General features: G+C 43.9%; 1 protein-coding gene across 2 annotated transcripts in view; it reads left to right on the forward strand.

The window, feature by feature from the left end:
- ano3 (anoctamin 3) overlaps window positions 1-27,511 on the forward strand; it is a 113,766-nt gene that overhangs the window by 80,451 nt on the left and 5,804 nt on the right. The window contains exons 14-21 of one of the 2 annotated variants that reach the window (XM_051099491.1): window positions 8,737-8,819; window positions 8,988-9,014; window positions 11,948-12,088; window positions 15,345-15,509; window positions 16,655-16,691; window positions 16,838-16,949; window positions 17,159-17,216; window positions 19,340-19,437. In XM_051099491.1, the coding sequence (XP_050955448.1) occupies window positions 8,737-8,819; window positions 8,988-9,014; window positions 11,948-12,088; window positions 15,345-15,509; window positions 16,655-16,691; window positions 16,838-16,949; window positions 17,159-17,216; window positions 19,340-19,437 (721 nt within the window). The remainder of the gene's footprint in view (window positions 1-8,736; window positions 8,820-8,987; window positions 9,015-11,947; window positions 12,089-15,344; window positions 15,510-16,654; window positions 16,692-16,837; window positions 16,950-17,158; window positions 17,217-19,339; window positions 19,438-27,511) is intronic. The other variant, XM_051099492.1, reaches the window with a different exon arrangement.

A 27,511-nucleotide genomic window follows, 5' to 3' on the forward strand; every position in this document is an offset into this window, starting at 1 on the left:
CATCCCTGCTGAGCGCTCGCTTCATTCACGAAGCTGACGCCGGCCGGCTTCGCACGTGCTTTTATGCTTCCTGGTTGATGACGTCACCCGCCTGTGACGTCCCGCTTTCTCATTGGTTCGGTTACACATTCTTTCAGAGCGTCGTCCGCCAAGGGCGTTCCCAAAGCGTTCTCTGGACGCAGCGTCTCGTTCCCTCGGGGAACCAAGGTTACATACGTAACCGGGACGTTTCTTCCCCCCGCGGATCGGGCTCGACGGTTCGTCTCTCATCCTCCGAGGGGGGTGAGGTCGAGATCGTCGATACACCTCAATCTGTGCAATATGAGGAGCTGCTGGAGGTTGTGACTCGTGCGGTTGAGAAGCTTAAAATAGATTGGCCCGCCGAGTCACAGGCCGAGCCTCAGAGAAGTAGACTGGATGAGAGATTTCTGCAGTCTCGGCCACCTTCAGCCCGCCGGAGCCTTCCCTTTTTTCCCGATCTCCACACCGAGGTGTCGAGATCATGGAATTCCCCTTTCTCAGCCCGCTTGTTCATCCCCGCTTCCTATAATTATGGCAGCGTTGCGGGGCTGGATGAGCACGGCTATAGAGCGATGCCACGGGTGGAACAGACTCTCGCCAGCTATCTGTCCTCCGGTTCGGCATCGTCTCTCAAGGCTCCGGTATTGCCGACCAAACCGCTGCGAGTCACCTCAGCGTTGGTCGGCAAGGGGTACACGGCGGCAGGTCAGGCTGGTGCGTGTCTGCACACGATGTCCGTGTTGCAGGCATACCAGGCTGACCTGCTGAAAGAGCTGGATGAGGGAGAAGAGATCAAAGACGCTGATATCGCGGAGGTTAGGAGGACCGCTGATCTTGCTCTCTGCGCCACTAAGGAGACCGCTCGCGCTATCGGGCGGTCTATGGCTGCCCTAGTGGCCGCGGAGAGGCATCTTTGGTTGACCCTGTCCGATATGAAAGAAAAGGACAGGGTCTTCCTTCTGGACACCCCGCTTTCGCCTTCTGGCCTGTTCGGCGACTCCGTTAACTCGGTCGTCGACAGGTACCAGGAGGCTCGTAAACAAGCGGCGGCGTTCCAGCGGTTCCTCCCCCTCCGCCATCCAGCTCGCGAGGCTGCTGGGCGGGAGCAGCCTCGGCCGTCTACCAGCTCCTCATATAGACAGGCACAGAAACAGAGCGTGGCCACTCGCACTCCGCCCCATCGAGAGCGGTGGTCGTACGCTCTAAGTCGGGGACTTCTAAGGCGAGGCCCGACCTGAGGGTCGTGCTGCAGTCTAAGAAGTCCTCGACTAAGCGGTCCTGACAGTTCAGGACCGCTGAGGGCAGCCCCAAGGGGGGTAAGGCGGGGTGCACCGCATTCCTCGGTGTCCGCCTCCCCCCGTGCCCTCAGGAGACCGTTTCGCTAACCCTGCCGGTGCTTCAGGGCGCAGCGGCCTCCAGCGAGCATATACCTCGGTTTCTCCCGGAGCTCGCCACCCCCGAGGGGGTCTCTGAGGCCGCTAGTTCAGGTGCTTCCTGCCGGGCAACCGTTACAGGACACCGTTCTAGCGGCTCAACAAACACCAGAGGCCAGTCTCGAGAGACTGGTTCCCTTAGTAGATCATTTGGCAGCGTGGAAACTACTGCCCAATGTGTCTGCTTGGGTCCTGCGTACTGTAGAAAGAGGGTATCGAATACAGTTCGGCGCTCCTCCGCCGCCATTTGTCGGGGTCTCTCCCACCTTGGTGGGCCCCGAGCAGGGTCTGGTAATGGAACAAGAAGTAGTTTCTCTTCTGAGGAAGGAGGCCATCGAGGTGGTCCCTCCTCACGACAGGGAGTCCGGGTTCTACAGCCGGTATTTCATTGTTCCGAAGAAGGATGGGGGCCTGCGTCCCATTTTAGATCTTCGTGTTCTGAACCGCTCAGTCATGAAGCTGAAGTTCAGGATGCTTACTCTCAAGCAAGTAGTGTCACAAATCAGGTCCGAGGACTGGTTTGTGACGATAGATCTGAAAGACGCGTACTTCCATGTCTCCATCCTTCCTCAACACAGGAAGTTCCTGAGGTTTGCTTTCAGGGGCGAAGCATACCAATATCGGGTTCTTCCGTTCGGCCTAGCACTCTCCCCCCCGCACTTTTACCAAGTGTGTGGATGCAGCTCTGGCTCCGCTGCGACTCCAGGGCATCCGCATTCTAAACTATATCGACGACTGGTTAATCCTAGCACAGTCGGAACAGTTAGCGGCTCAGCATCGAGATGTTGTGCTCGCTCACATGAAAGAGTTGGGGCTGAGACTGAACGCCAAGAAAAGTGTGTTGTCTCCATTACAGAGAACCACTTATCTAGGTGTGGTGTGGGACTCGACCACGATGCAGGCACGGTTGTCTCCTGCTCGGATAGAGTCGATCCTTGCTGCAGTCAGGAGAGTCAAAGTAGGCCGGTCACTCACTGTCAAGCAGTTTCAACAACTGCTGGGTCTGATGGCGGCTGCGTCCAACGTGATACCTTTTGGCCTGCTGTACATGAGACCCCTACAGTGGTGGCTCAAAACCAGGGGGTTCTCCCCGAGGGGAAACCCGCTTCGCATGATCAAGGTCACGCGGCGATGCCTACGTGCCTTGGACATGTGGAGGAATCCCTGGTTCCTGTCTCAGGGGCCGGTGCTGGGAGCTCCTTGTCGCCGCGTGACGCTAGCAACAGATGCTTCCCTCACCGGTTGGGGTGCGGTCATGAGTGGCCACACCGCCCGCGGTCTGTGGAGAGGTCACCAACTCACTTGGCACATAAATTGCCTGGAGATGCTGGCCGTGTTCCAAGCGCTGAAGCACTTTCTCCCGGACCTAAGAGACCGTCATGTGTTGGTCCGCACCGACAACACATCGGTGGTCTCTTACATCAACCACCAGGGAGGTCTGCGTTCGCGCCCCTTGTACAAGCTGGCGCACCAGATCCTTGTGTGGTCCCGGGGCAAACTCCTCTCGCTGAGAGCGGTTTACTTACCGGGGTACTTAAATGTGGCAGCAGACATCCTGTCGAGACAGGGGCCGAGGCCCGGGGGAATGGATGCTTCACCCCGAGGTGGTGAAGCAGATCTGGAGAGTTTTTGGTCCAGCCCAAGTGGACCTTTTTGCCACGAGGGAGAACACGCAATGTCCCCTCTGGTACTCTCTAGCTCATCCAGCTCCCCTGGGGCTGGATGCCATGGTACAGACGTGGCCAAGGCTTCGTCTGTACGCCTTTCCCCCGATCGCTCTGCTCCCGGGAGTTCTAGAGAGAGTGCGCCGGGACGGGGTGTCCCTCCTTCTAGTAGCCCCGTACTTGCCGGGCCGAGTATGGTTCTCAGACCTGATTTCTCTCCTCGACGGCTCTCCCTGGGAGATTCCCGTCAGGAGAGATCTCCTCTCACAGGCGGGGGGTACTGTGTTTCACCCTCGCCCGGAGCTGTGGAAACTTTGGGTGTGGCCCCTGAGGGGGCACATCTCTTAGCTTCCGGTCTCTCAACCGAGGTTGTTGAGACCATCCTCCAATCTAGAGCTCCCTCTACGAGGAAACTTTATGCCTTGAAGTGGAGGCTTTTCACTTCTTGGTGTGAACGCCACCAGCAGGACCCAGTTAACTGCCCAGTTGGTACAGTGCTGGAGTTCCTGCAGGATAGGCTTTCCGCAGGGTTATCCCACTCCACCCTGAATGTCTACGTGGCGGCCATTGCGGCCTACCACGCCCCTCTCGGTGGTCTCTCTGTGGGTAAAGACCCCCTTGTCTCTCGTTTCCTCCGCGGTGCACTGAGGCTTAGGCCTCCTGTACGTTCTCGTGTCCCCTCATGGGACTTGTCGCTGGTGCTAGAGGCTCTCTGTAGGCCTCCTTTCGAGCCTATTGAAGAGATTTCCGATCGTCACCTTACGATTAAGACAGTTTTGCTTATTGCTATTACTTCTCTTAAGAGAGTTGGGGATCTCCAGGCCCTTTCAGTGGCCCCTTCTTTTCTGGACTTTGCGCCAGGTTTGGCAAAAGTTTTTTTGCACCCTCGTTCGGGTTATGTCCCTAAAGTCCCCTCCTCAGCACCACGGCCAGTCGTACTTCAGGCCTTTTGTCCTCCTCCCTTCCGGGAGCCCGACAAGCAGAAGCTAAACTGTATGTGTCCAGTTCGAGCACTGGACACGTACGTCCACAGAGCAGCCAGGTGGAGAAAATCTGATCAGCTTTTCGTTTGCTATGGTCCGGCTAAGCGTGGCTTTCCGGCCACCAAACAAACCTTAAGTCGTTGGATAGTGGATGCTATCTCTACTGCATATGAGTCCTCTGGTCTCCCTCCTCCTTTAGGGGTCAAGGCTCACTCAACCCGGAGTGTTTTGGCCTCCAAAGCTTTTCTTGAAGGTGTCTCTATTCAGGACATCTGTAATGCTGCGGGATGGTCCACGCCCCTTACTTTTGTCAGGTTTTACGACCTGGACTTGCGAGTCGCTCCTGGCTCTTCTGTCCTTTGTCCTAGCTCTTCCTAGGCAGGGACTCGGCTTCTGGCGGCGTGGGCATCTCGTTCCCAAAGCGTTTCGACGCGGCTCGAGTTCCTGAAGGGGAACGTCTCAGGTTACGTATGTAACCCTGGTTCCCCGAGGGAACGAGACGCCGCGTCGAAACGCTTTGGGAACGCCTTCAGCGTGACCGTGCTCTGAATCACATGTGTAATCAGTCCAATGGAAGAGCGAGACGTCAACGGCGGGTGACGTCACCAACCAGGAAGCTATAAATACACGTGCGTTGGAAACCGGCGTCAGCTTCAGGAGAGAAGCAGCGCTCGCAGGGATACAGGATGAGGGCCTCGAGACGCGGCGTCTCGTTCCCTCGGGGAACCAGGGTTACATACGTAACCTGAGACGTTCTATAATGAGCTGTGGTTGGATCCTCCATCAGGACAGTGATCCAAATCAAACATCAAAATCAACACAAAAATGTGTCACTGAGCATAAAATGAAGCTTCTGCCATGGCCGTCCCAGTTGCCTGACCTGAACCCTATAGAAAATGTGTGAGGTGAACTGAAGAGAAGAAGCACCAGCATGGAGCTGGGAAACTAAAGGATCTGAAGTTTCTGTATGAAGGAATGGTCTCTGATCTCTTGTCAGGTGTTCTCCAAACTCTTCAGGCATTAAAGAAGAAAACACAGAGCTGTTATCTTGAATAAAGGACATTGCAATAATTGGGTGCCAATAATTGTGGTCAACATGAACTACAGAAAAACATTTATTTCATAAAGAGATTTTCCCCCTGCTTTCCATGGTTTTACTTAAATGATAGGTTAGAATATTGTGAATTTTTTGAATGAAAGATTAAAAGGATAAACAATGCAGATTTATTCTTACAGCCACCTTTGCTCATATTTACCAAGGGTGCCAATATTAGTGGAGGGCACTGTATTTAGGAGTTCAAGACAAATAGGCAGACAGGATCCATGCCTGAGGGACAGAGAATTCCACGGTATAAAACCTAGCAAAGGTCGACGGTGACGACCAGCCGGCTGCATCGCAATATTCCCAATCGAAACTCCACTGGACCAAGCCCAGGAGGTATCCATCCCCCTAGTGGAGAGGGCCCTCGCTCCAGTGGGGCACTCAGAGCCCACTAAGGTGTAAGCTAGGGCTATTGCATCAACTATCTAGTTTAGATCTTCTTTACTAAGGCATTGGCTACCTTCACGGGGAACTGCAAAGGCTCCTGTTGAGGGGCCACAAATGTAGGCTCCACAAATGTAGGCATGCCATAGGGAACCTCTCACTTGAGAGAGAAGGTCTTTTCTCAGTGGAATCATTCAGGGAGCTGTCGATGAAAGCTGCATCAGTTCAGGGAGCCACTACTGGTTTTCACGACTGGTCTCTCGTGATTTGTCAGATGACCTGAGGGAGCAAAGTGACTGGGGGAAGTACAGGTAAATTTGGGTGATTTGTGGGCCAGCGCATCCTTTTTCTTCAAGAAAATCTTAGACAATGAGAGTTGACTTCAGAGGTGAAGAAGTTCCACTGAGCCCATAGGAGGAGGCATCTCGCCATTTTGTAAAGAGACCATGACGTGAGGTTGTCTTGGCGATTTAAGAAGGCCACCACTGTCATTTTGTCAGAATGGACAAGGATGTGATGCATATGTAGGGCTGGCAGGAAGGTTTTGAGGGCCAGAAAAAACGCTGTTTATTTATGGTTATACACCACGTCACTACGTCATCACACTCAGCCAATCAGCAAATGTTTTGTGTAGACGTGTTTCAGACACCAGCTCTCATGAAATGTTCCCATAGTGGCAAAACAGTGAAACAGCATCGAGTTCCATTTAAAACGGAACTTATATATTTCTCTAAAAGAGCTGGAAGAGAGAAAATGTAACATGTTACACTGTAGTTAAATAGTTTTTCTAAATAATTAATGCAAAAGGTATTGTCATGATATTATCATATGCAAAATATGAAGTGCATTTTAAATTAATATATAAATAGGTACCCCTTATGCAGAAGTTCAGTGTACAGTAATTATGAGAAGTACTAATGCATTAATGCCTCCTTTACTCAGATGTACAGCTAGATGCTCTTGAATGTTTGCAGATGAGCTACATAATTGATTCAGAAAGTTATATAGCTAATGGATTTTCATATGTTATATGGCTTGATGGTAAATGATCAAATGCTTAGCTGTAGAAATGGCCATCTAGAGTAAATCATTTAGAGAAGTAGAATGACATGACTGCGAGAGCAAAGACATCATGACTCTGAGGTCAGGACTTCAACACTTACCTCTTAACACATCCATACACTGCTTTGACCTCCACATAAAGCACTGCAGATGATGTTATGGAAGGGTATGGAATTTACACAGTTGCTAGGTAGAAATAAAAACTCAGGAAGTTGTGTAAATAATGAAAATAATGAAGGCAATCCAGATGTGCTTTGAAACAGGAGGGTGGTAATACCTGCAGAAAGCTGACAGTTAGCATTTTTGTTAGTGGATAGCAGCTGGTTTCTTCTTGTGAAAGTGATTCACTTTTATTGCATATTATATTATTCTTTCCACTGCAAAGACATTGTTTGTTAAACAATTGGCATGGAAAATACAGGACAAAGCATGCCTTGTATTGATTTGATCAAGACACATCAGTTCATCTTTAAATACAGGATGACTGTGTATTTTTTAAAATGGGTGGCAAGTGAAAAGTTGAATTTGGTGCTTTCCTAGTCCACTACTTTGGGGTGTGTTTACAAAAGTCATATTGGTGTTTTATTAGAACACTGTGATGGGGACCGTACTGTTCCTGACAGAGACCCAGATGGATCTGCAAGTCTAAAGGCTGAGAGCTCAAATGTGAAGACAGCTTTCAGCAAGAAGACTGGGCTTTAAAAATTAAACATTGTCTCTCTTCCTGGTCTCTCACTCTGTTTCTTCCCTTCCAGCTCTTTTGCTTTCAACTAAAGTGGGTCATACAGTCCTTTGGTAGAAACGAGGGACATGTGAACTCTGAGACCCCAGATGTTTTTGTTCTTTTTTTAACAGTTAAATTTAACATGAAAACCTCATAGAACTTACCTTATTTTTACTTTGATTTATTTAGTATTCCTTTATAGTGCCTAAATCATTTCCTGCGAAAAATGCATGCTATGCCGTGCCTCTGAATAAGCTAGCTCCTTACATTCTGTAAGCCAGACTCAGTTTGAATGTCTACCATTCAATGCTGATGTAAAATGCTGATGAACGCATATCTGTGATGACGCAATCTGTATTATTGCACTCAGATGCTATTATATAAAGTCTTGTGGGGTGGTTTTGATGCAACTTCACGAAACCAACAATGTGCATGACAAAAGTATTTGATAAAGAGCAAAAAAGCAACACTTATGGAGTGGAGAAATGAAAGAATAAAAAAAAAGTCATTGCTTTATTTTTCCAACGAAATGATGCTTTCATCAGGGCTAAACGACTGCAAATGGAAAAACAATACTGACAAAATACAGACAAGATTAAGATTAAGAGTTAAAATTCTTTTGAAATGACATTGGTTTCCCCTCAATGTTGCAAAAACAAGCACATAAACAGATTGTATAATAGTCATTTATACTTGAAATGTCAAAGATGTTGTCATTTTTGTTGCCCTTGTCCAAGACAACATTTAAAGGCTTTTGGTATCTAAGCTGATATGTGGTTTTAATTAAATAGACAGATAGATAATATAGATTAGATAGATTTATTGATTTATTTTTTTTTTTTTAAACTTTGGCACAGACGTCATCTGTCAGAGAGGCAAATACAAATCGGCTCTGGTCATGTAACTAATTACACAATGTAAAAATGGTTCACAGGAATTTATAGCAGTCTGCGCTTTCATTTCTAGTTTACAACTCCATTTAAAATACATCAACAACATCTTTTAAACCCTTTAAACCTTTGGTCACAAATGGGAATAAATGGGCTGTAAATGTGCTGAACTTCCTCAGCAACTGTTATTGATAGTAGTTGACCTGGAAAAAAAAAAAAAAAACAACATCATAGTAGAAGATTATGTAAATGCCCACAACAGTGTTCCTTTCAGCAATGAGATGTATAATCTTAATGATGCCTGAAACTGAGTTTGCATAGTTCAAGCACTCATTTTCATGCAGTATGTTTAGCCCAAAATTACCTTCCTTAGTCACCTTATCTAAATCACAAGGACTAATGACTTTAAATATTATAAACTGTATCTGAAAACACTTGTTTACATCTTACTATTTCCGCCTGTGCTGTCACAGCCACAGTATTCCTTGAGTTCTGGAAGAGGAGAAGGGCGGAGCTAACCTACGACTGGGATTTGATTGACTGGGAGGAAGAGGAGGTGAGCCTGCCTTCCAGTTTAAATAGACTTTCAGATGAAACGGTAATGCTATATGTTTCCTTAGAAGTATCATAATCTTTTGAGACCTGTTAAAATGACCATTAAGTTCATGAACAACTGTAACTGGTGTGTGGCCAATCTATGTGCTGTCTGTTGTATTTCCTATAGTGTAAATCCTGTGTCATGGTGTGTTCTGTGAGTGTGCCTCCTACAGTATCATGTCGTGTTGTGCATGCCTTGCTCCTAATGTGAAAACAACTCAAGGGTGTTCACACTGTTCATGCGCATCCGCCTCCTGTAGATATTTTGGTCAATTGTCAACAAAACGAAAGAGATGTTATTTTTACTGCAATCCAGGCTCATTGGAAAACCTTTTTGTAAAATGTCTGTTCTTTAAAGTTTTGCGAGACATTCAAAGTTAAATGTTAAGTGTGAGTGGCACCTAAAGCGCATTCAGTTTTATCCAAAACAGATTTGAACGTGATTTGAGCAAAAATCACCTACATTACACTCTATGCTAACCCTCACCTATAGTGTTAACAAAAAGCAAACATGGGATAAAAAATGCTATTGCTTGAGTTATTTTATTGAAGGTTGTGACTGGTGTTTCATGCAACTTATACCTGATTGCTCCTGCTGCACCAGGTGAGCTATCAAGCACGTTTTTAATGTCAGAAAAGCCATACATACTGTATGGAGCTGATTATATGATGCAAACATTGGAATGTTTTACAATGGTAAAAGTGTTTTGAGGTCATAACATTGATATACAAGTTGTTATACACTGGTATACATATAAAAAGAAGTCTTTATTAATCAATAGTCTATCCATGGGATCATATTTTGTATGAAAAGGAATAGAAACTGTTGGTGTTTTACTGCCACTAGTGTTCATATCAGCTGGAAACTGTAGTGAATTGTAGGTATAGGTACACTTTTGACATTTTGCAAAAAAATTTATGTAGAGACACGTATTTCTAATGAGCCTATGCTGTTTCTCTGTGAGCAAAAGATTATTTTTCATTGCCTGTGATCAGTGATGCAGTGAATCAGAATTCTATGCTCATTTTCACATCTAAATAAACAATAAAATTGTTTACATTTTTTTTTTATTTAATTTTTTTTCTCAGAATTGCGAGTTTCCATTTCAAAATTCAGACGTTTTTTCTCAAAATTGTGAGATATAAACTAGCAGTTGTGTGTTATAAAGTAAAAATTACGGGATGTAAACTTGCAATCGCGCATTATAAAGTCAGAATTATGGGACATACTGTAAACTCGCAATTGCAAGAAATGAAATCAGAATTTCCAAATATGAACTCAAAATTCTGACTTTTTTTTCTTTTCTTTTTTTTGCAATTGAGTTCATACCTTTTTCTTGAAATTGCAAGTTCAAATGTCACGATTCTGAATTCTTTTCTAAGAATTGTGAAAAATAAATTCACAGTTGCAAGTTTTAAAGTCCAGTTCTGAGGGAAAAAGTCTACTGTTTTCTTTCTCTGTATTGTGGATCATAAAATAAGCATTGTGAGATTTAAACTTGCAATTTAAAGTCAGAATTCTGAATTTATATCATAATTCTGACTTTATTTCTCATAATTGCAACTTTTTCATAGAATTGCAAATGTGAGTTTCTGTTGAGAAATTTTGAGAAGTCAGATTTACAAGAAAAACAGAAACAATTGTGAGATGGCCTTTCCTAGCATTCTGACTGTGTTTAGTTCATGAATTAATAATCACTGATTTTAATCATATGATTTATTATTTGTTGTCAAAACAGAATCGCATTTGTAATGTTATCTAGCTAAGAGCCGGTGCACAGCACACAAACGTTTGGGTATCCGGTAATAGTAATGTATAATGCGGCCAGAAGCAGAGTTATATTCACCTGCCAATTTCCTGTGATAAAATCTCAGTGTGAACAGCCCTTCGTGAACCTCATATCATTAGCATGTGCAGAGTGATGGTGAATTGATGTACTGTGCATATTTTGTGGGCAGCAATGTGTGTGATGTGTGAATGTGTAATGCGTTTGAGGGAACACCTCAAAATAATCCAGAGATCAAAGCGATCAATTGTGGCTGATACCTGCTATACATCTGGTGGTTGTATTCGTTGCTCTGTAGATTTCTGCTGTTGCTAGTTTCTGTATAGCAGTGGTTCTCAAACTGTGGTTTATGCATCAACAGTGTTACACAAAAAGTGCTGCAGGGATGATGTACTGTATATCTGTAGCTCAAAACCTGTTAACAAATTAGCGTTTTAACACTTCCGGGTTCTATTGTCCTGAAGTCAGTGGAATTTAAATGGGTTTTTGGTTAATGCCAGAAATAAGGTTTGTGGTTTTTGTTGAGGGAACCAAGACCATGCTAACTTCCATGTTGCCCTACAAAAACACGTCATCACCGCAGCACTCTGTCTTCCCTTAGATCATCATAGAAGACAGTTTGAAAAGCAGTATACATTTTATCTGCTGATTTCATTGTTAAATCTTTTTTAATTACTTTTTTTTTTTGGTCTGTTCCTTTCATAAACCTATCAAATTACTTTTAGAAGACTACTTGCATGGATGACTTTTATGACATTTTTACAGTGCTTATTTTAGAACAGTGCCAGAACATTGTATGGAAAAGAAAATATCTTCTTTTGTGTTCTGTGAAAGACAGAAATATATATGGAAAACAAAAGGTTGAGTAAATAATTTTTTTTTTTTTTGAGTAAATCCTATTATAATTTTGCGTTTCTAATATGTAGCCTACATACTTATATCGGCAGCCCGGGACATTAAACAGTTAAGGTGGTGACTAGGTGATACTTGGATGGTGTGATTTGATCAGACGTGATAATTGGCCTGAAAAGTTTGAGAACTGCTGCTGTATACAATCCCTTGTATATTTAACTGTCATACTGTGGAATGTACTAATAAATATATCTCATGATGAGACATTGAAGTGTCTCATATTAAGTCATTTAACTCATGTAAACAGCCTCTGGATTGACATCATCATGCCCAACCAAAACAGATGATGATGTTGAACATCTGTGCGTGATGAGAATCATTCATGAGATGTGTAAAAAGATCTTCAGGCAAATGTTTCAAGAGTAATATGATGTGTTTTTTTAAAAAGGAGGAACTACGGCCCCAGTTTGAAGCCAAATACTCCAGGAAGGAGAGAGTAAACCCCATCTCAGGGAAACCAGAGCCCTTCCAGCCCTTCACAGACAAACTCAGCCGACTCATGGTGTCTGTTTCGGGAATCTTCTTCATGGTAGGATTCTGTGTTCAAAATATCTAAAGCTACAACAAGTAGATCAGAATTATAAGCACCCGTCGGGAATTTAACTGTTCTGTTTTTTTCTTACAATTATATTTATTTTTCTTTATTAATAGTTTCACAAACATTGGTTGCTTGTAGAATGTCCTTGCTGTGTTAAAAACAACCCAGCACTGGATGAACCTTAGTGAAAAATAAATATACTAAAATGTACGGTGGCCGAGAGCTCAACGCGCTGCAAACACACAAACACGCTGCAAATAGCACGGACCACAACGGAAATGTTTCAGGGGGACCTCAAAAAGTGGCGAACGCAGCTGGGACCTGAATTTTGACCTGATTTTAACCATTAATGAAGCATTGCAGAATTTTTGCGTAAACTTTGAACGTTATATCTATTTGCATATATTTATTTATATATTTATTTGCAATTAAGTTAATAACGTTTCACAGTTAAGTGTGTAATTCATCAGATTAGTCTAACAATATCCAAAAGACCAATGAATCCTATGATCAGGATGTTAAAATAGACAAAAAAACTCACCTTTTAGTTCACCGACAGCACCTCTACTCTGACCAAAAGCTGCTAAACAAATAATCAGGTCCCAGCTGGGTTCATCTCTTTTTGAGGTCCCCCTGAAACATTTCCACTGTGGTCCGAGCTATTTGCAGTGTGTTTGTGTGTTTGCAGCGCGTTTCTGTGTTTTGTTGTGTTGTGAGAATTTGCAGCGCTGTAAAACTGATGAAGATTTATTAATTTGTTGTCGTTTTTTCTATTTGCATGTGTTTTCTTAAGTTGCAGCGCATAGAGCACTCTCTGCCACCGTAAAAATGTATTTAAAATACATTTATTTCATGCTAAGTACTACAAATACATTTACATGTTATGTACTTAATAAAAATACCCTGCAGTCGTACTTTTAGTATACTAAGCTGGTATATTTATTAAAGCCTGCTACAAAACTAATTTGTACTTAATACATTTTAATTGTGCAGAAGTAGTGCTGAAGTCCAACTAAAGATATATTTAAGTATATCTGATTGTGTTAAAGTGGAACTATTGCAAGTACACTTTAAATATTTTACATTTAAAGACCGATATTATTTGAAGATCATACAATCCTCATCAAAAGTGACATTAAAACATATTGTAGGCTTAATATTAAGAAATGTGCATTGTGCACAAGTAGTACTCCAAATAAAGGTTCATTACAATTTTTATATCAGTAAGTCTCGAGAGATACAGTACTGTGCAAAAGTCTTGGGCCACTAGTATTTTCATCAGCTAAAAAATGGTTTAAAGTCAGTTAAAGTCAGTCTGTTGCTAAATCAGTAGGAAATATCAGTTTACATTTCTAAACATTCATTTTGCCATTAATTATAATAATCCAGTGAGATTTTTGTGTGGAGCACAGGTTGTTGTCAGACTCCTTGTGCAAACAGAGATGTGATCTCTCCATAATTCAATCCAGTCTGTCTTAAGAAACAGAAAAAACGGAGACAGACTAAATCCAGAAGAACTGTGGCAACATCTCCAAGATGCTTTAAGAGACCTACACCTACAAAGCTACAGTACTGTTAAAATTTTTAGGCAGTTAGGCACATAAAATGAGGATGCTGTCAAAAACAATGTCATAAATAGATTTTCTTGATATATAAACTTCTATTAACTAAAATAAATAAGCATTTGATGTGACCATCCTTTGTGTTTAAAGCAGCTTTTGCCCTATGTGCACTTGTGCAGAGTTTTTCAGGTAGCTTTGCAGGTAGGTTACTTGAAACATCTTGGAGATGTTGCCACAGTTCTTCTGGATTTAGTCTGTTTCAGTTTTTCTGTTTCTTCATGTCTTTCCAGGAAGACTGGATGATGATGAGATCAGATCTCTGTGTGGAGCACTGGCTGTTGTCAGACTCCTTGTGCAAACAAAAATCTCAATAGATTATTACAATTAATGGCAAACAGAATGTTTGGAAATGTAAACCGATATTTTTTACTGACACACTACTGCAAAAGATAGAAATAACTTACTTTAAACCATTTTTTAGCTGGTGAAAATACTAGTGGCCTAAGACTTTTGCACAGTACTGTATGTCAGTAATTATGTTAATAGACCTGAGCTATACTTAGTATAAAACAAATGCATTTTAAATCTATTACTTTTTTACTAGGGAAATATGGACAAACCCAGCAAATGGTTTACATTTTAAACCCAGCTTTCTGGGTAGCTTTATCAACTATTCAACTATTGCTTAAAAATGACTATATTTCTTGCTTAAAATGAACCCAAAAATACATTAACATTTATTAATACGTTCAATAAATAAACATTAATAAGTTGAATAAATAATAATTAAATAAAAAAAACATGTTTTTAAATAGCTTATTAATAAATGTTCACCTTTTGATTATTGCTGATGCCTCTAGTAATGTGTCTGATTTTTAATTTACAACCTATTTTTGGTTCATTTTAAGCCAGCATATATTCATTTTTAAACAATAGTTGAGGTAAATAAAACTGGGTTTTATTTAACAAGTGCCCTTGTTAGACGTCACACGTATTTAATATAAAATACTTTGCCAGTAATATAAAATATTCACTTTGCCAGTGAAGAACTGGAAAATATTTAGAAAACAGTATTCATTGAATGTAATGTTCTCAGCAACCTGTTACAAAATAATTATTACTCTGTAATTACAGTGTAATTACACTATAACTACACAAAAGCCAAATCATGTAAACCACATCTGTGTACATACTATACCATAAAAGGGAAGGACAGATTTTCTAAGAATTTTAAATTAATAAACAAATAACACTATAAAAAAAGTAGATTTTTGAGCACAGCTGACAAAAAGACACTCATAAGATGCATTTATACATGTATGCTGGTGTTTTGTCCACAAAGGTAAAAGATTGCAGATGTCACAAGTGAATGTCACTAAAATCATTGCTATCAGTATCAGTCCATCAGTATCATCGGTTGGAAACACTGTTTGTAGCCCGAAAGAATATTTCAGATTAAACAAATATAATTTTAATTAGATTTTTAGTTGATTAAAATTAGATCACAAAGCTGCAGTAGCATAAATAACTGTCTCCCTCTGGTGGCCCTGAATTAAAAGGCAATGCATATCAAAACTATACCTTAACTTTGTAAAGAGAAACTTGTGCAAGATTCCGATATATATCCATTTATTTATAACATATTATTTTGACACCTTGTTCACCTCTCGTCATCGTTCTTCCAGATCTCTCTGGTCCTGACAGCCGTGTTTGCCGTGGTGGTGTTCCGGCTCATTGCCATGGAGAAGTTTGCTTCCTTCCAGTGGGAGTTTGTAAAGAAGAACTGGCAATTCGCCACCTCAGGCACTGGAGTCTGCATCAACTTTATGATCATCATGTCTCTGAATGTGGTTAGTGTCTTTTCTCTAGTCCCGAAGGCCTCTTCTTCCCACCGACAGAGACACAATAAAGGCCCCCTGAACAAAAATTGTCCAACTTTTTGCACTAAAGTTTCACACAAAAAGAGAAACAAGTTTTCGGGGGGCTTTGCCACAAGAAATCAAATGAAAGCAAAACACGCTTTGAAGCAATAAAACCGTTATTACTAAATGAATTTAAAAGTGTTAATGCAAAATAAAACCTATTGTGAAAATGTAAACTGATATACTAATATTCTAAAATAATAAAAATAAAACAAAATAAAGTAAAATGCATTTCCATTTAGTCAGTATAATTTATGTGTTGTTAATCGAATGTGTTTTTAGAAGCATTGCTTTTTTTTTCTCTTTTTTTTTTACTTTTCTTGTTTTATAGCATATCAAATGTTGCTCTGGTTATTCTGAAATGCCAGAGGCTCAAAATGAAATCATCAAAATGATTGAATACTATTACATGCTGTCGTTCCCAGACATAAAACAAGGCGATTGCTAGCAAACATAAACTTTATTACAGCATTTAATCGCATCCTCAAAACAGCAAGTCATTTATTCAGTTTAATAAAACGGTGTCTTCTCAAGCAGTTATAACTTTATTTCCATTTCTATGTGGCACCAGTGTGACAATTTTATTTTCCTAAACACACTGGATGGAAATGCTACTTTTTTTTTTCTTATAACATTGCAGCTTAAATGGAAACATAGCAATTTACTATAGCTATTTTTTATGTTTTTGAAAGAAGATGCAGCATTAATTTGATCAAAAATACAATAAAGATAGTAATATTGTGAAATGTTATTATAATTGAACAGTTTTCTATTTAATGCGAACGGGAATATATTGTAAAATGTATTTTTAAGGATGTTTTGATAAACAGGAAGTTCAAAAGGGCAGCTTTTTTGACATAGAAGTAATTTGTAACATTGTACATGTATTTTACTGTCTCTAAAATTCTAAGAAAAAAAAACATCCCACATTTCTGAGCGGTAGCATATGTTATATACTAACACCCTGTTGACTACCATATATTAAATTAATTATTTTGGCATATTCAGTAAATCTGTCAATATTTTCAGCCTTGTCTGTAATGGTACTGAGTCAATTTTCTTTTACCCACCAGGTCTATGAGAAAGTGGCCTACCTGCTTACAAACCTGGGTGAGTATTGATTTAGTCAAGGTTACTATTAATTGAGGTTGAAATTCTTGCAGTCTTCTCATGCTGTGAGAAACTTTCCTCATGTCTAAAACATGATTCCCTAATGATTTTAGCATGGCTAAAATACCGTTTACTTTGTGATCTAGAACACCCACGAACAGAGTCAGAATGGGAAAACAGTTTTGCCCTCAAGATGTTTCTCTTCCAGTTTGTCAATCTCAACAGCTCGACCTTCTACATAGCTTTCTTTTTAGGAAGGTAAGCAACCTTGCTTACTTGGTTTACTTGTTTTTGCCGCCCTAATTCACCCATATTTTACCACTTGAGATCTGTTTACCGTCAGTTCACGGAGGAACTTCATGGCGCTAGCACACATGCTAACACAAACGCCTTCCGACAATAGCATGGCTAATTGAATTACAAAGCTAATTTCACGTGTGTTATTGTGATGTGTGTGTATTCTGCAGGTTTGCTGGCAGGCCGGGTGACTATAATAAGCTGTTTAACCGATGGAGAATGGAGGAGGTGGGTGAGATGAGGCAGTAATGAGTTTTCTCACACTTGGTTATTACTGCCCTTTGGCGCAATCAACATTCCCTTATCAAATATCTGCCTCAGTTACGCAACTGCCATGAGATCTCAATAAAAATTGTCATTGTTCAGTGCAGACTCTTTGATAATTTCCTCAACATAACAAATGTGGTTGCTCATAATGCTAGTGTACTGTTTTAGATCTAGTCTAGACTATATGAAATATAATCAAAAGAACCCTTGTGAAAAACAACTGTGGTTAATTGTATTGAATTTCAAAACGTAGAAATCTTAATCTTAAAATAAATTACTTGCGGGCAGTATGATTTTAATGAAATAAAAAGCCACTTTAGTGTAATTAAAGAAAGAATACTCTTTCATGACTTTAACGCTCTTACTTTTTAAAAGTGCACTTGTCAAATTCAAAAGTTTTAGTTTACTTCTTAAATTACCGCTTTAATCATTCTTTGTTATTTTGATGCGTTGACTAACGTAAAGCACATGTAAAGTACTCGATTATAATTTTAACTGTGGTGTTATTCAGTTATTACATTTAAAAGTTAATATACTTTAAATGTACTAAACTGCAACATTATTATTATAAATATATTTAAATTACATTGTAAGTATATTTTAGTTTACCATAAATGCTTGTCACTACATTCGGCAGAACACCTTAAAGGAGAAGTCCACTTCCAGAACGAAAATTTACAGATAATGTACTCACCCCCTTGTCATCCAAGATGTTCATGTCTTTATTTCTTCAGCCGTAAAGAAATTATGTTTTTTGAGGGAAACATTTCATATAATCATTTTCTCCATATAATGGACTGATATGGTGCCCCGAGATTGAACTTCCAAAATACAGTTTAAATGCGGCTTCAAATGATCCCAAATGCGGTTGTAAATGATCCCAGCCAAGGAAGAAGGGTCTTATCTAGAAAAACTATTGGTTATTTTCATTAAAAAATAAATACTTAAAAAAAAAATTAAATACTTTTTAATCTCAAACCCTCGTCTTGTCTTGCTCTGCCTGAACTCTGTGTATTCTGGTTCAAGACAGTTAGGGTATGTCGAAAAACTCAGATCGTATCCTACATCGCTGCAGAAGTACGACCCAGTGTTTGCAAAGTGAACATGCAAAGAAGGTGAAAAACAAAAAAGGTAAAACAGCGATATAGGACGATTTTGAAGATGAGGGAGAACATGAGATGGGAGTTTTTCGACATACACTAACTGTCATGAACCAGAACAAAAGCAGTTCAGGCAGAGTGAGACAAGACGAGCGTTTGACATTAAAAAGTATATACATTGTATTATTTGTATGAAAATAACCAATCGTTTCGCTAGATAGGAAGCCGCATTTAAACTGCATTTTGGAAGTTCAAAATCGGGGCACCGTATCAGTCCATTATATGGAGAAAAATGCTGAAATGTTTCCCCTTTAGAAACTTTATGGCTGAAGAAAGACAGACATGAATGTCTTGGATGACAAGGGGGTGAGTACATTATCTGTCAATTTTTGTTCTGGAAACGGACTTCTCCTTTAACCATATTTCAAAGACAATATAAGTGATTATGATTAGAATTATATATAAAGATATACTGGTTGCACTTTATTTCACAGTATGTGCACTTATTATACATGTACTTACAGTGTACTTACCTAAAAAGTACTGCCAATATATGATATCTGCATGGGTTAAAGTTAGGTTTAGGGTTAGTACCTAGTTATCATGTACTTATTGTAGTTACTATAACTACATGGAACAAAACTGTAAATAAATTGCTACCGATATATTTAAGTTGTACTCTAGAGGGTAAAAAAACTCTAAAATTGCATTAAATGCATTTAATATACAATTAGACTATTAAAAGTTTTACCATTTTTCATTTAATTGCAATTAAATGCAATTAAGTGTCAGGGAAGGTTACATTTAAGTACATACATGCATGTACTTTATTCTTTTAAAGTATGTTATTTCCATAATAAGTACTCTTTGTAAAGTGTGCTTTCACAAGGGAACCAAAATGTGTATATATATATATATATATGTATATATATATATATTTTTTTTTTTTTTTTTTTTTCTTCTTCTTCTTCTTCTTCTTCTTAGTGTCATCCAAGTGGTTGTCTGATCGACTTGTGCCTGCAAATGGGAGTGATTATGGTGTTAAAACAGATCTGGAATAACTTCATGGAGCTGGGTTATCCGTGAGTATCAGCAGACACACAGTGGCGTCAGACCAGGAGAATTCATGGAAAATGATGACTGGGCCCTTGTGCAATTTTAAGACACCCAGATATGATTGTTAAACTATTGCAAAAACTGGGAAAATGCTTCTCACTGTTCTATGTTCACATGTTCTATAAATGACTATAAAACTATTAATTTATATGACTATAAATCACACAGCATTGTATATTGTGTTTATCACAATACATGTGGCATATTTCACAGAGAGCCAAATTGCTCTTACTTTGGCAGTAAACTCTTTATTGATTCCTTCATGTCATTTTGTCATGCCTTTATTTATCTCATTTTCATAAAGTATTAATTTTGTTAAATATAGACATTTTTTCATAAGATCTGACTTTGTTATTGAGTATATGAACACAGGGGTTTGTATTACTCCATTATTAGCCCAAACAGGAGGTGTTTGCTGCACTGTACATTCACAGAGAGAGTTTGCCCTTAGTTCCAGTCCACTGCGTTCACAGCTGGCTGATTTTGCCAACCCTGCAGTACAGGGAGAAATGTATGGTCATCAGAAAGAGCCTCGACAACAGAGTATGCTTAACAGACTATCAGTAAACCATGATGAGAGATGTTAGTTTAGATTACCATTACTGTGCTTTGTCCATCATTGTTCACAGAAAAATGGCAACTCTGTTATTATTAATTTATACTTAATTTTTTCTAAACCCTAATCCTGTCTTTTTTGGGGAACAGCTCTTCCCTTGTAAAAACTAAGTGTGCTTAACTGTATTGAATATGCAAAAAAAATGAATAAAAGTGTAGTTTAAAAAAAGCTACTTAGAGTACACTGAGTTGCAGGAGTGTTTCCTAACACACTTTTACACTAGTGCATTTTTGTTCTAAAACAAGTGTTTTAAAATAAAAATGATCCTTGTCTACACTGGCTTTTTCACTGCATTTTAGACACGATCTGCATCCACACCACACAACTAAAAACACGTCACATGACCATTCATAATAAGAAGGATGTCATTGTTTACGAGCAAATGTGGGCAGCCATGCCATCATCTTTTAAAAACGTCTTCCTTTTGGTCTGTTTACACTGAAACACAATTGGAGTTTTGAAACTAAAACGGGGTTTGCAGCATTTTATGAAGTCTCCGTTTTCAAGGGTCAAAAATGCCAGAGTCGCATTAACAACAGGCATAACCGTAGCGAAAGTTTGGCGTTTTACAATGAAACGTCTAGGTTACGTACGTAACCCTCGTTCCCTGAAGGAGGGAATGGAGACGTTACATATGGGAACTCGAGTGACAAATCACCTCTGAGCTTTACAGAAAAGGCCAATGAAATTGGCGAGTGGAGTTTGCGTGCAACGCCACTCCCCCGTACATACGGGTATATAAGATGGCGGCGCGCATCCACTCATTCAGGTTTTTGCTGAGGAGCCGAGCCGCAGCCCGGCGTCAGCGCGACCTAGGGTTGTGGCAGGGGGTGTAACGTCTCCGTTCCCTCCTTCAGGGAACGAGGGTTACGTACGTAACCTAGACGTTCCCCTTCAGTCGTTTCACTACGACGTTACATATGGGAACAGACCCATGGAAAAGGCCACAACCCTAAGGCCGCGTTACGCAAGACACCAAGTGCTGACAGGCGGACGTGTCAGAAAGTGGAGTCAATACGTAACCTTCCCAACGCCCTAGGGACCAATAGAGGGGCCCCCTAGGGGTGCCAGACGTACTGAAGCATGGGTTGGGGGGGGCGGAGCACATGTGGTTTAGGCATGTGGAATAAAGAAATTGAATATATCTATTCTGGTTATAGATATATGAGGGAAAACACAGCCTTCTGGCTGACTGTGGAAAAATACTGAGACATTTTGCCACAACCTTCTGGGCGAAGGAGACCCAGTCGGAGCACAGTCGCGGACTACTCCGCATCTAGTCCTGACTGCGGGGCATGGAGGACCCAGGTTCGCCGGAGGGAACATTCTGGGAAAATAGCGCACGGATCCCGTGGGAATGGCGCAGCAAGCCGACACCTGCCGGCCTCCCGCAAATTACCTGATGTTACCTTAACACACGGGAGGACACGGGCTCTACGCGGAGATTATAAAATCTCGCGAAAGTGTTAGGTGTCGCCCAGCCCGCAGCTCTGCAGATGTCTGCAGATGTCTGCTAGCAAGGCGCCGTGCGCCAGCGCCAGCGCATAGGAGGAGGCAACACTCCGAGTGGAGTGAGCTCGAACTCCTAGGGGGCACGGCTCTCCCTGGCTTTCATAGGCCAGGGAGATGGCATCTACCACCCAATGGGCCAACCTCTGCTTGGAGACAGCATTTCCCTTCTGCTGTCCTCTGAAGCAAACAAAGAGCTGCTCGGAGCGTCTAAAGCTCCGGGTGCATAAACCCATAAACACATAAACCCGTAAGGCACGAACGGGACACAGCAACGCTAAGGCCGGGTCTGCCTCCTCCGGGGGCAGAGCTTGCAGGTTCACCACCTGATCCCGAAAGGGTGTGGTGGGAACCTTGGGCACATAGCCGGGCCGGGGTCTCAGGACAACGTGAGAATCAGCCGGCCCGAACTCCAGGCACGCTTCGTTGACAGAGAAGGCTTGTAGGTCCCCAACCCTCTTGATGGAGGCGAGCGCGGTCAGGAGCGCTGTCTTAAGCGACAGGAACTTAAGCTCGACTGAAACCAGCGGCTCGAAGGGAGGTCCCCGCAGGCCCCGAAGGGCGACGGAGAGATCCCAAGAGGGTACGAGGTGCGGTCTAGGGGGATTAACCCTTCTCGCACCTCTGAGGAACCTCACGACCAGCTGATGCTTCCCGATGGATGCTCCATCGACTGCATCGTGATATGCCGCGATGGCCGCGACATACACTTTGAGAGTTGAAGGGGACAGCCTACGCTCCAACTTCTCTTGCAGAAAGGAAAGCACCACTGCGATCGGACATCTCTGTGGGTCCTCCCCACGGGAGGCACACCAGTCAACGAAGAGACCCCACCTCAGTGCGTAGGCCTGCCTCGTGGAGGGGGCTCTAGACTGAGTGATAGTTTCTATCACGGCCTGTGGAAGGCCGGAGAGGTCTACCGTGTCCCGTCCAGAAGCCACACGTGCAGGTTCCATAGATCGGGACGCGGGTGCCAAATTGTGCCCATCCCCTGAGAAAGAAGGTCCTTCCTCAAGGGGATCTTCCAGGGAGGGGCTGTCGCGAGGAGCGTGAGGTCGACAAACCAGGTCCGGGTGGGCCAATACGGCGCAACCAGCAGAACCTGCTCCCCGTCCTCCCTGATCTTGCACAGTGTCTGTGCAAGGAGGCTCACTGGGGGAAAGGCGTACTTGGGCCCCGGAGGCCAGCTGTGTGCCAGTGCGTCCCTGCCGAGGGGAGCCTCGGTGAGGGAGTAGTAGAGCTGGCAGTGGGAGGATTCCGGGGAGGCAAACAGATCTATCTGGGCCTCGCCGAATCGACTCCAGATCAGCTGGACTGTCTGGGGGTGGAGTCGCCATTCTCCAGGGTGGGTGGGCTGCCGTGAGAGCTGATCGGCTGCACGGTTGAGCTCCCCTGGAATGTGAACGGCGCGCAGCGATTTCAGCCGCGTCTGACTCCACAGGAGCAGATGGCGGGCGAGTTGCGACATACGACGGGAGCGTAGACCACCTTGACGGTTGATGTACGCTACGGTCGCAGTGTTGTCCGTGCGGACAAGCACGTGCTTGTGGCGGAGCATCGGAAGAAAGCAACGCAGCGCGAGAAGCACTGCTAGCAACTCCAGGCAGTTGATGTGCCAAAGCAGTCGAGGTCCTGTCCAGGAGCCCGAGGCTGCTTGCCCGTTGCATACAGCACCCCAACCCGTGGTGGAGGCATCCGTGTGGACCACAACATGCCTGGAGACCTGTCCTAAGGGGACTCCGGCCCGTAGGAAAGCAGGGTCTGACCACGGGCTGAATAGGCGGCGACACTGCGGGGAAACGCCAATCCGGAGTGTGCCACGGTGCCATGCCCATCTCGGGACTCGATCGTGTAGCCAGCGCTGAAGCGGTCTCATATGAAGCAAGCCGAGCGGCGTTACTGCGGCTGCGGCTGCCATATGCCCCAGGAGCCTCTGAAAAGTTTTGAGAGGGACCGCTGTTTTGTGCCTGAATGATTTCAGGCAGTTCAGCACTGACTGCGTGCGCTCGTTGGTGAGGCAGGCTGTCATATTGACCGAGTCCAGCTCCATGCCGAGAAAAGAGATCCTCTGCACTGGGGAGAGTTTGCTCTTCTCTCGGTTGACCCGAAGGCCCAGATGGCTGAGGTGCTGGAGCACCAGGTCCCTGTGTTCGCACAACTGATCTCGCGAGTGAGCCATGATGAGCCAGTCGTCGAGATAGTTGAGGATGCGAATGCCCTTCCGCCATAGCGGGTTCAGGGCCCCCTCCGCGACCTTCGTAAAGACGCGGGGGGACAGGGACAGGCCAAATGGGAGCACCTTGTACTGATACGCTCGACCCTCGAAAGCAAACCGTAGAAAGGGTCTGTGTCGAGGCAAAATCGAGACGTGAAAGTACGCGTCCTTCAGGTCTATGGCTGCAAACCAATCCTGGTGTCGAACGCACGAAAGGATGCGTTTCGCAGTGAGCATTTTGAACGGCAGCCTGAGAAGGGACCGATTCAACACTCGAAGATCCAGGATTGGTCGTAACCCACCGCTCTTCTTGGGCACGATGAAGTAGGGGCTGTAAAACCCCGACTTCATCTCGGCTGGAGGGACAGGCTCGATTGCGTCCTTCGCCAGCAAGACAGCAATCTCCGCACGCAGGACAGAGGCATCCGCGTCCGAGCAGACAGAAGTGAAAAGGACGCCCCTGAACTTGGGCGGGCGCCTGGCGAATTGAATCGCGTAGCCGAGACGTACCGTCCGGATCAACCACCGGGACGGGCTGGGCAGCTCTAGCCAGGCCGCCAGCCTGGTCGCCAGTGGGATCAGCGGAGCGTTGACCGACGTGACCGCGGTGGGGCAGCCTGCAGGAAGGGGAAGGGGACTGGTCCCAGAAGGATGAACGTCCTGGAGAGCAGTCTGGCCGCACTGGGCGGCACTTACCTTCTTCCCAGGTTCCCGCGCTGGCGAATGTTGGCTCCGAGTCCGAACCCGAGGAGACATATTGTCGCTCAGGAACAGATCCCGGGGCACTTGGCCCAGAGACGTGGAAAATTGCTCTTTCTGTGAGTGGGTGGGTACCGCCGACCGCGGCTGAACACACAGAAGGTCCCGGCCCTCCTCCGGGAGTGGGGGCACAGATGTTCTCATCCCCCGAAGAGCAGCTTCCACCATCTCCGGGCTGCCCGTGTCAGGGGCGCCGTGCAGAGCTGCGGGTCTTGGTTGCTGGCCCCTGAGCAGCGGGCGGCTGCTTCTTGGGGGCCGCAGGGAACTGCTGGGCAAAGTCCTCGACAGTGTCTTTGAAAGCGTGCTTTGCCGACATCTGCCATCTGCGCCAGGTTCAGCTATAGGTGGCGTTCCTGGACCACGAGCGTGGACATTACCTGACCAAGGGACCGCGCCGTGACTTTAGTCGCCCGGAGGGCGAAGTCAGTCACCGCACGCAGCTCCTGCATCACCGCTTGGTCAGGACTACCCTTGTGCAGTTCTTTCAACGCCTTGGCCTGGTAGACCTGCAGGGTGGCCATGGCGTGCAGGGCAGTGGCGGCCTGGCCCGCAGCACTGTAGGCTCTGTCGGTAAGGGCCGACAAAAGCCTACAGGCTTTGGACGGGAGGCGCGGAGAACCCCGCCAGGTGGCGGCGTCTTGCGGGCATAAATGCACCGCAACCGCGCGCTCAACCTGAGGGACCCCCTCGTACCCCCTGGCCGCCCCGCCGTCAAGGGTAGCGAGGGCTGAGGAGGTAGGACGTGAACGAGCCGAATAAGGGGCCCGCCACGCCCCAACCAGCTCATCCATGCATCAAGACCTCGTCCCCAGAAACCAATCATCCAGCCTCGAGGGATCGGGAGGAGGCACCTTCGGGACCTCCAGCCCGATCTCCTTGGCGGCCCGGAGGAGCATAGCCGACAGTTCGGCGTCCGCCTCGGACGGAGCAGCGACCGCGGAGGGGCACCGCTCCGCCGAAGCACCCGCTTCATCTGCCGACCGTTCACCCTCTGATGCTGAGATAGACAACTCTTCCTCCGGGGGAGCACCAAAAGAGACGTTGGGCCCGCTTTTAGACGGGGGAGCGGTCTGTTTGGGCATCACCACGGGACCATGCGGTGGAGCGGAAGCCCGCGGGGTTTTGCCCGGCGGAGCATTCTGCACCGTCACCTGGAGGTCCCCCAAGCGCCTCGCCGTAGCAGCCGTAAAGCCTTTCTGGCCCGACGAACTGCCGCGGGAAGACGACGAGGGGAGCCGTCTCGCGAACAAGAGGCGGGACCTCAACGTGGCCATGGACATACGCTCGCAATGAGCGCATGAACCATCCACAAACGCTGCCTCAGCGTGCGCTTGGCCCAGCGATCATGACCGTCTACGGAGGTAAGGAAACTACCGCACCCAGAAACGCACGGTCGGAAAGCCATACCGGGACAATGGCTCTCAACGACCGTAAAGAAATTGCTCTTTTAGATCCCGGTTCGCCCAGGGAGGACGCGGCACAATCTGTGCGGTCAGGGCTCGCTGGAACGCGAGGAAGCCGGCACGTTCCTTTCTCGTTTTAACACAGGCAGCCGGCTCGCAGGATCTTCAACAGCAGCGCTGGATGAGAGAGCGTAACTCTGCAGGAGTTTACAAAATAAGAAACAGCTCGTCGCGGTGAGGCTCCGAACCGAAGCGAAAATCTGAATGAGTGGATGCGATTTACAGATAATGTACTCACCCCCTTATCATCCAAGATGTTCATGTCTTTCTTTCTTCAGTCGTAAAGAAATTATGTTTTTTGTGGAAAACATTTCAGGATTTTTCTCCATATAATGGACTGATATGGTGCCCCGAGTTTGAACTTCCAAAATGCAGTTTAAATGCGGCTTCAAACGATCCCAAATGTGGTTGTAAATGATCCCAGCCGAGGAAAAAGGGTCTTATCTAGCAAAACGATCGGTTATTTTCAATAAAAAATACAATTTATATACTTTTAAATGTCAAATGCTTGTCTTATCTTATTCTCCCTGAACTTTGTTTTTGTTCCTGCTCATGACAGTTAGGGTATGTCGAAAAACTCATCTCATGGTCTCCCTCATCTTCAGAATCGTCCTATATCGCTGTTTTATCTTTTTAGTTAAGGGTGTTTGATCTTATTTGCATGTTAACTTCGCAAAGACTGGGTCGGTACTTCTGTAGCGATGTAGGATGATTTTGAAGTTGAGGGAGAAAGTATGATTGGAGTTTTTTGACATACCCTAACTGTCTTGAGTCAGAATACAAAGAGTTTAGGGAGAGCAAGACAAGACGAGCGTTTTACATTAAAAAGTATTTAAATAGTATTTTTTTAATGAAAATAACCAATCATTTCACTAGATACGACCCTTCTTCCTCAGCTGGGATCGTTTGAAGCCGCATTTAAACTGCATTTTGGAATTTCAAACTCGGGGCACCATATCAGTCCATTATATGGAGAAAAATCCTGAAATGTTTTCCTCAAAAAACAATTTCTGTACGACTGAAGAAAGAAAGACATAAATATTTAACATTATCTGTACATTTTTGTTCTGGAAGTGGACTTCTCCTTTAAGTGCACCAAATAAAATACATCAAAATATATTAAAATAAATGTTACTAATTTTGGTTTATATATTTGTCATTTTGATCAATTTTGTGTGTTTGTTTTTGGTTGGTATCCTAGAGTGAATTTGAGTTGCAGATAATATAATATCAATTTAAAAAGTAATATGCATTTTTATTTTTATTAATAAAAAAGTAGTATTATTTCAGTTTAAAATAGTACACTAACATACACTTTCATGATTGTGTTTCTTTAGTACACTTTAAAAAAGTAAACTTTCTAATAGCATCATATTAAAAGTGTAATTTTAATGTACTAAAGCACATGTACACGTACTACTCTTCATGTAGGTGCTTGATTATTTAGGTACGGCCATGGCCATCAATCATCATCACTT

This window comes from Labeo rohita, chromosome 25 (assembly GCF_022985175.1).
Source record: "Labeo rohita strain BAU-BD-2019 chromosome 25, IGBB_LRoh.1.0, whole genome shotgun sequence".
In the NCBI taxonomy this organism is placed as follows: Eukaryota; Metazoa; Chordata; class Actinopteri; order Cypriniformes; family Cyprinidae; genus Labeo; species Labeo rohita.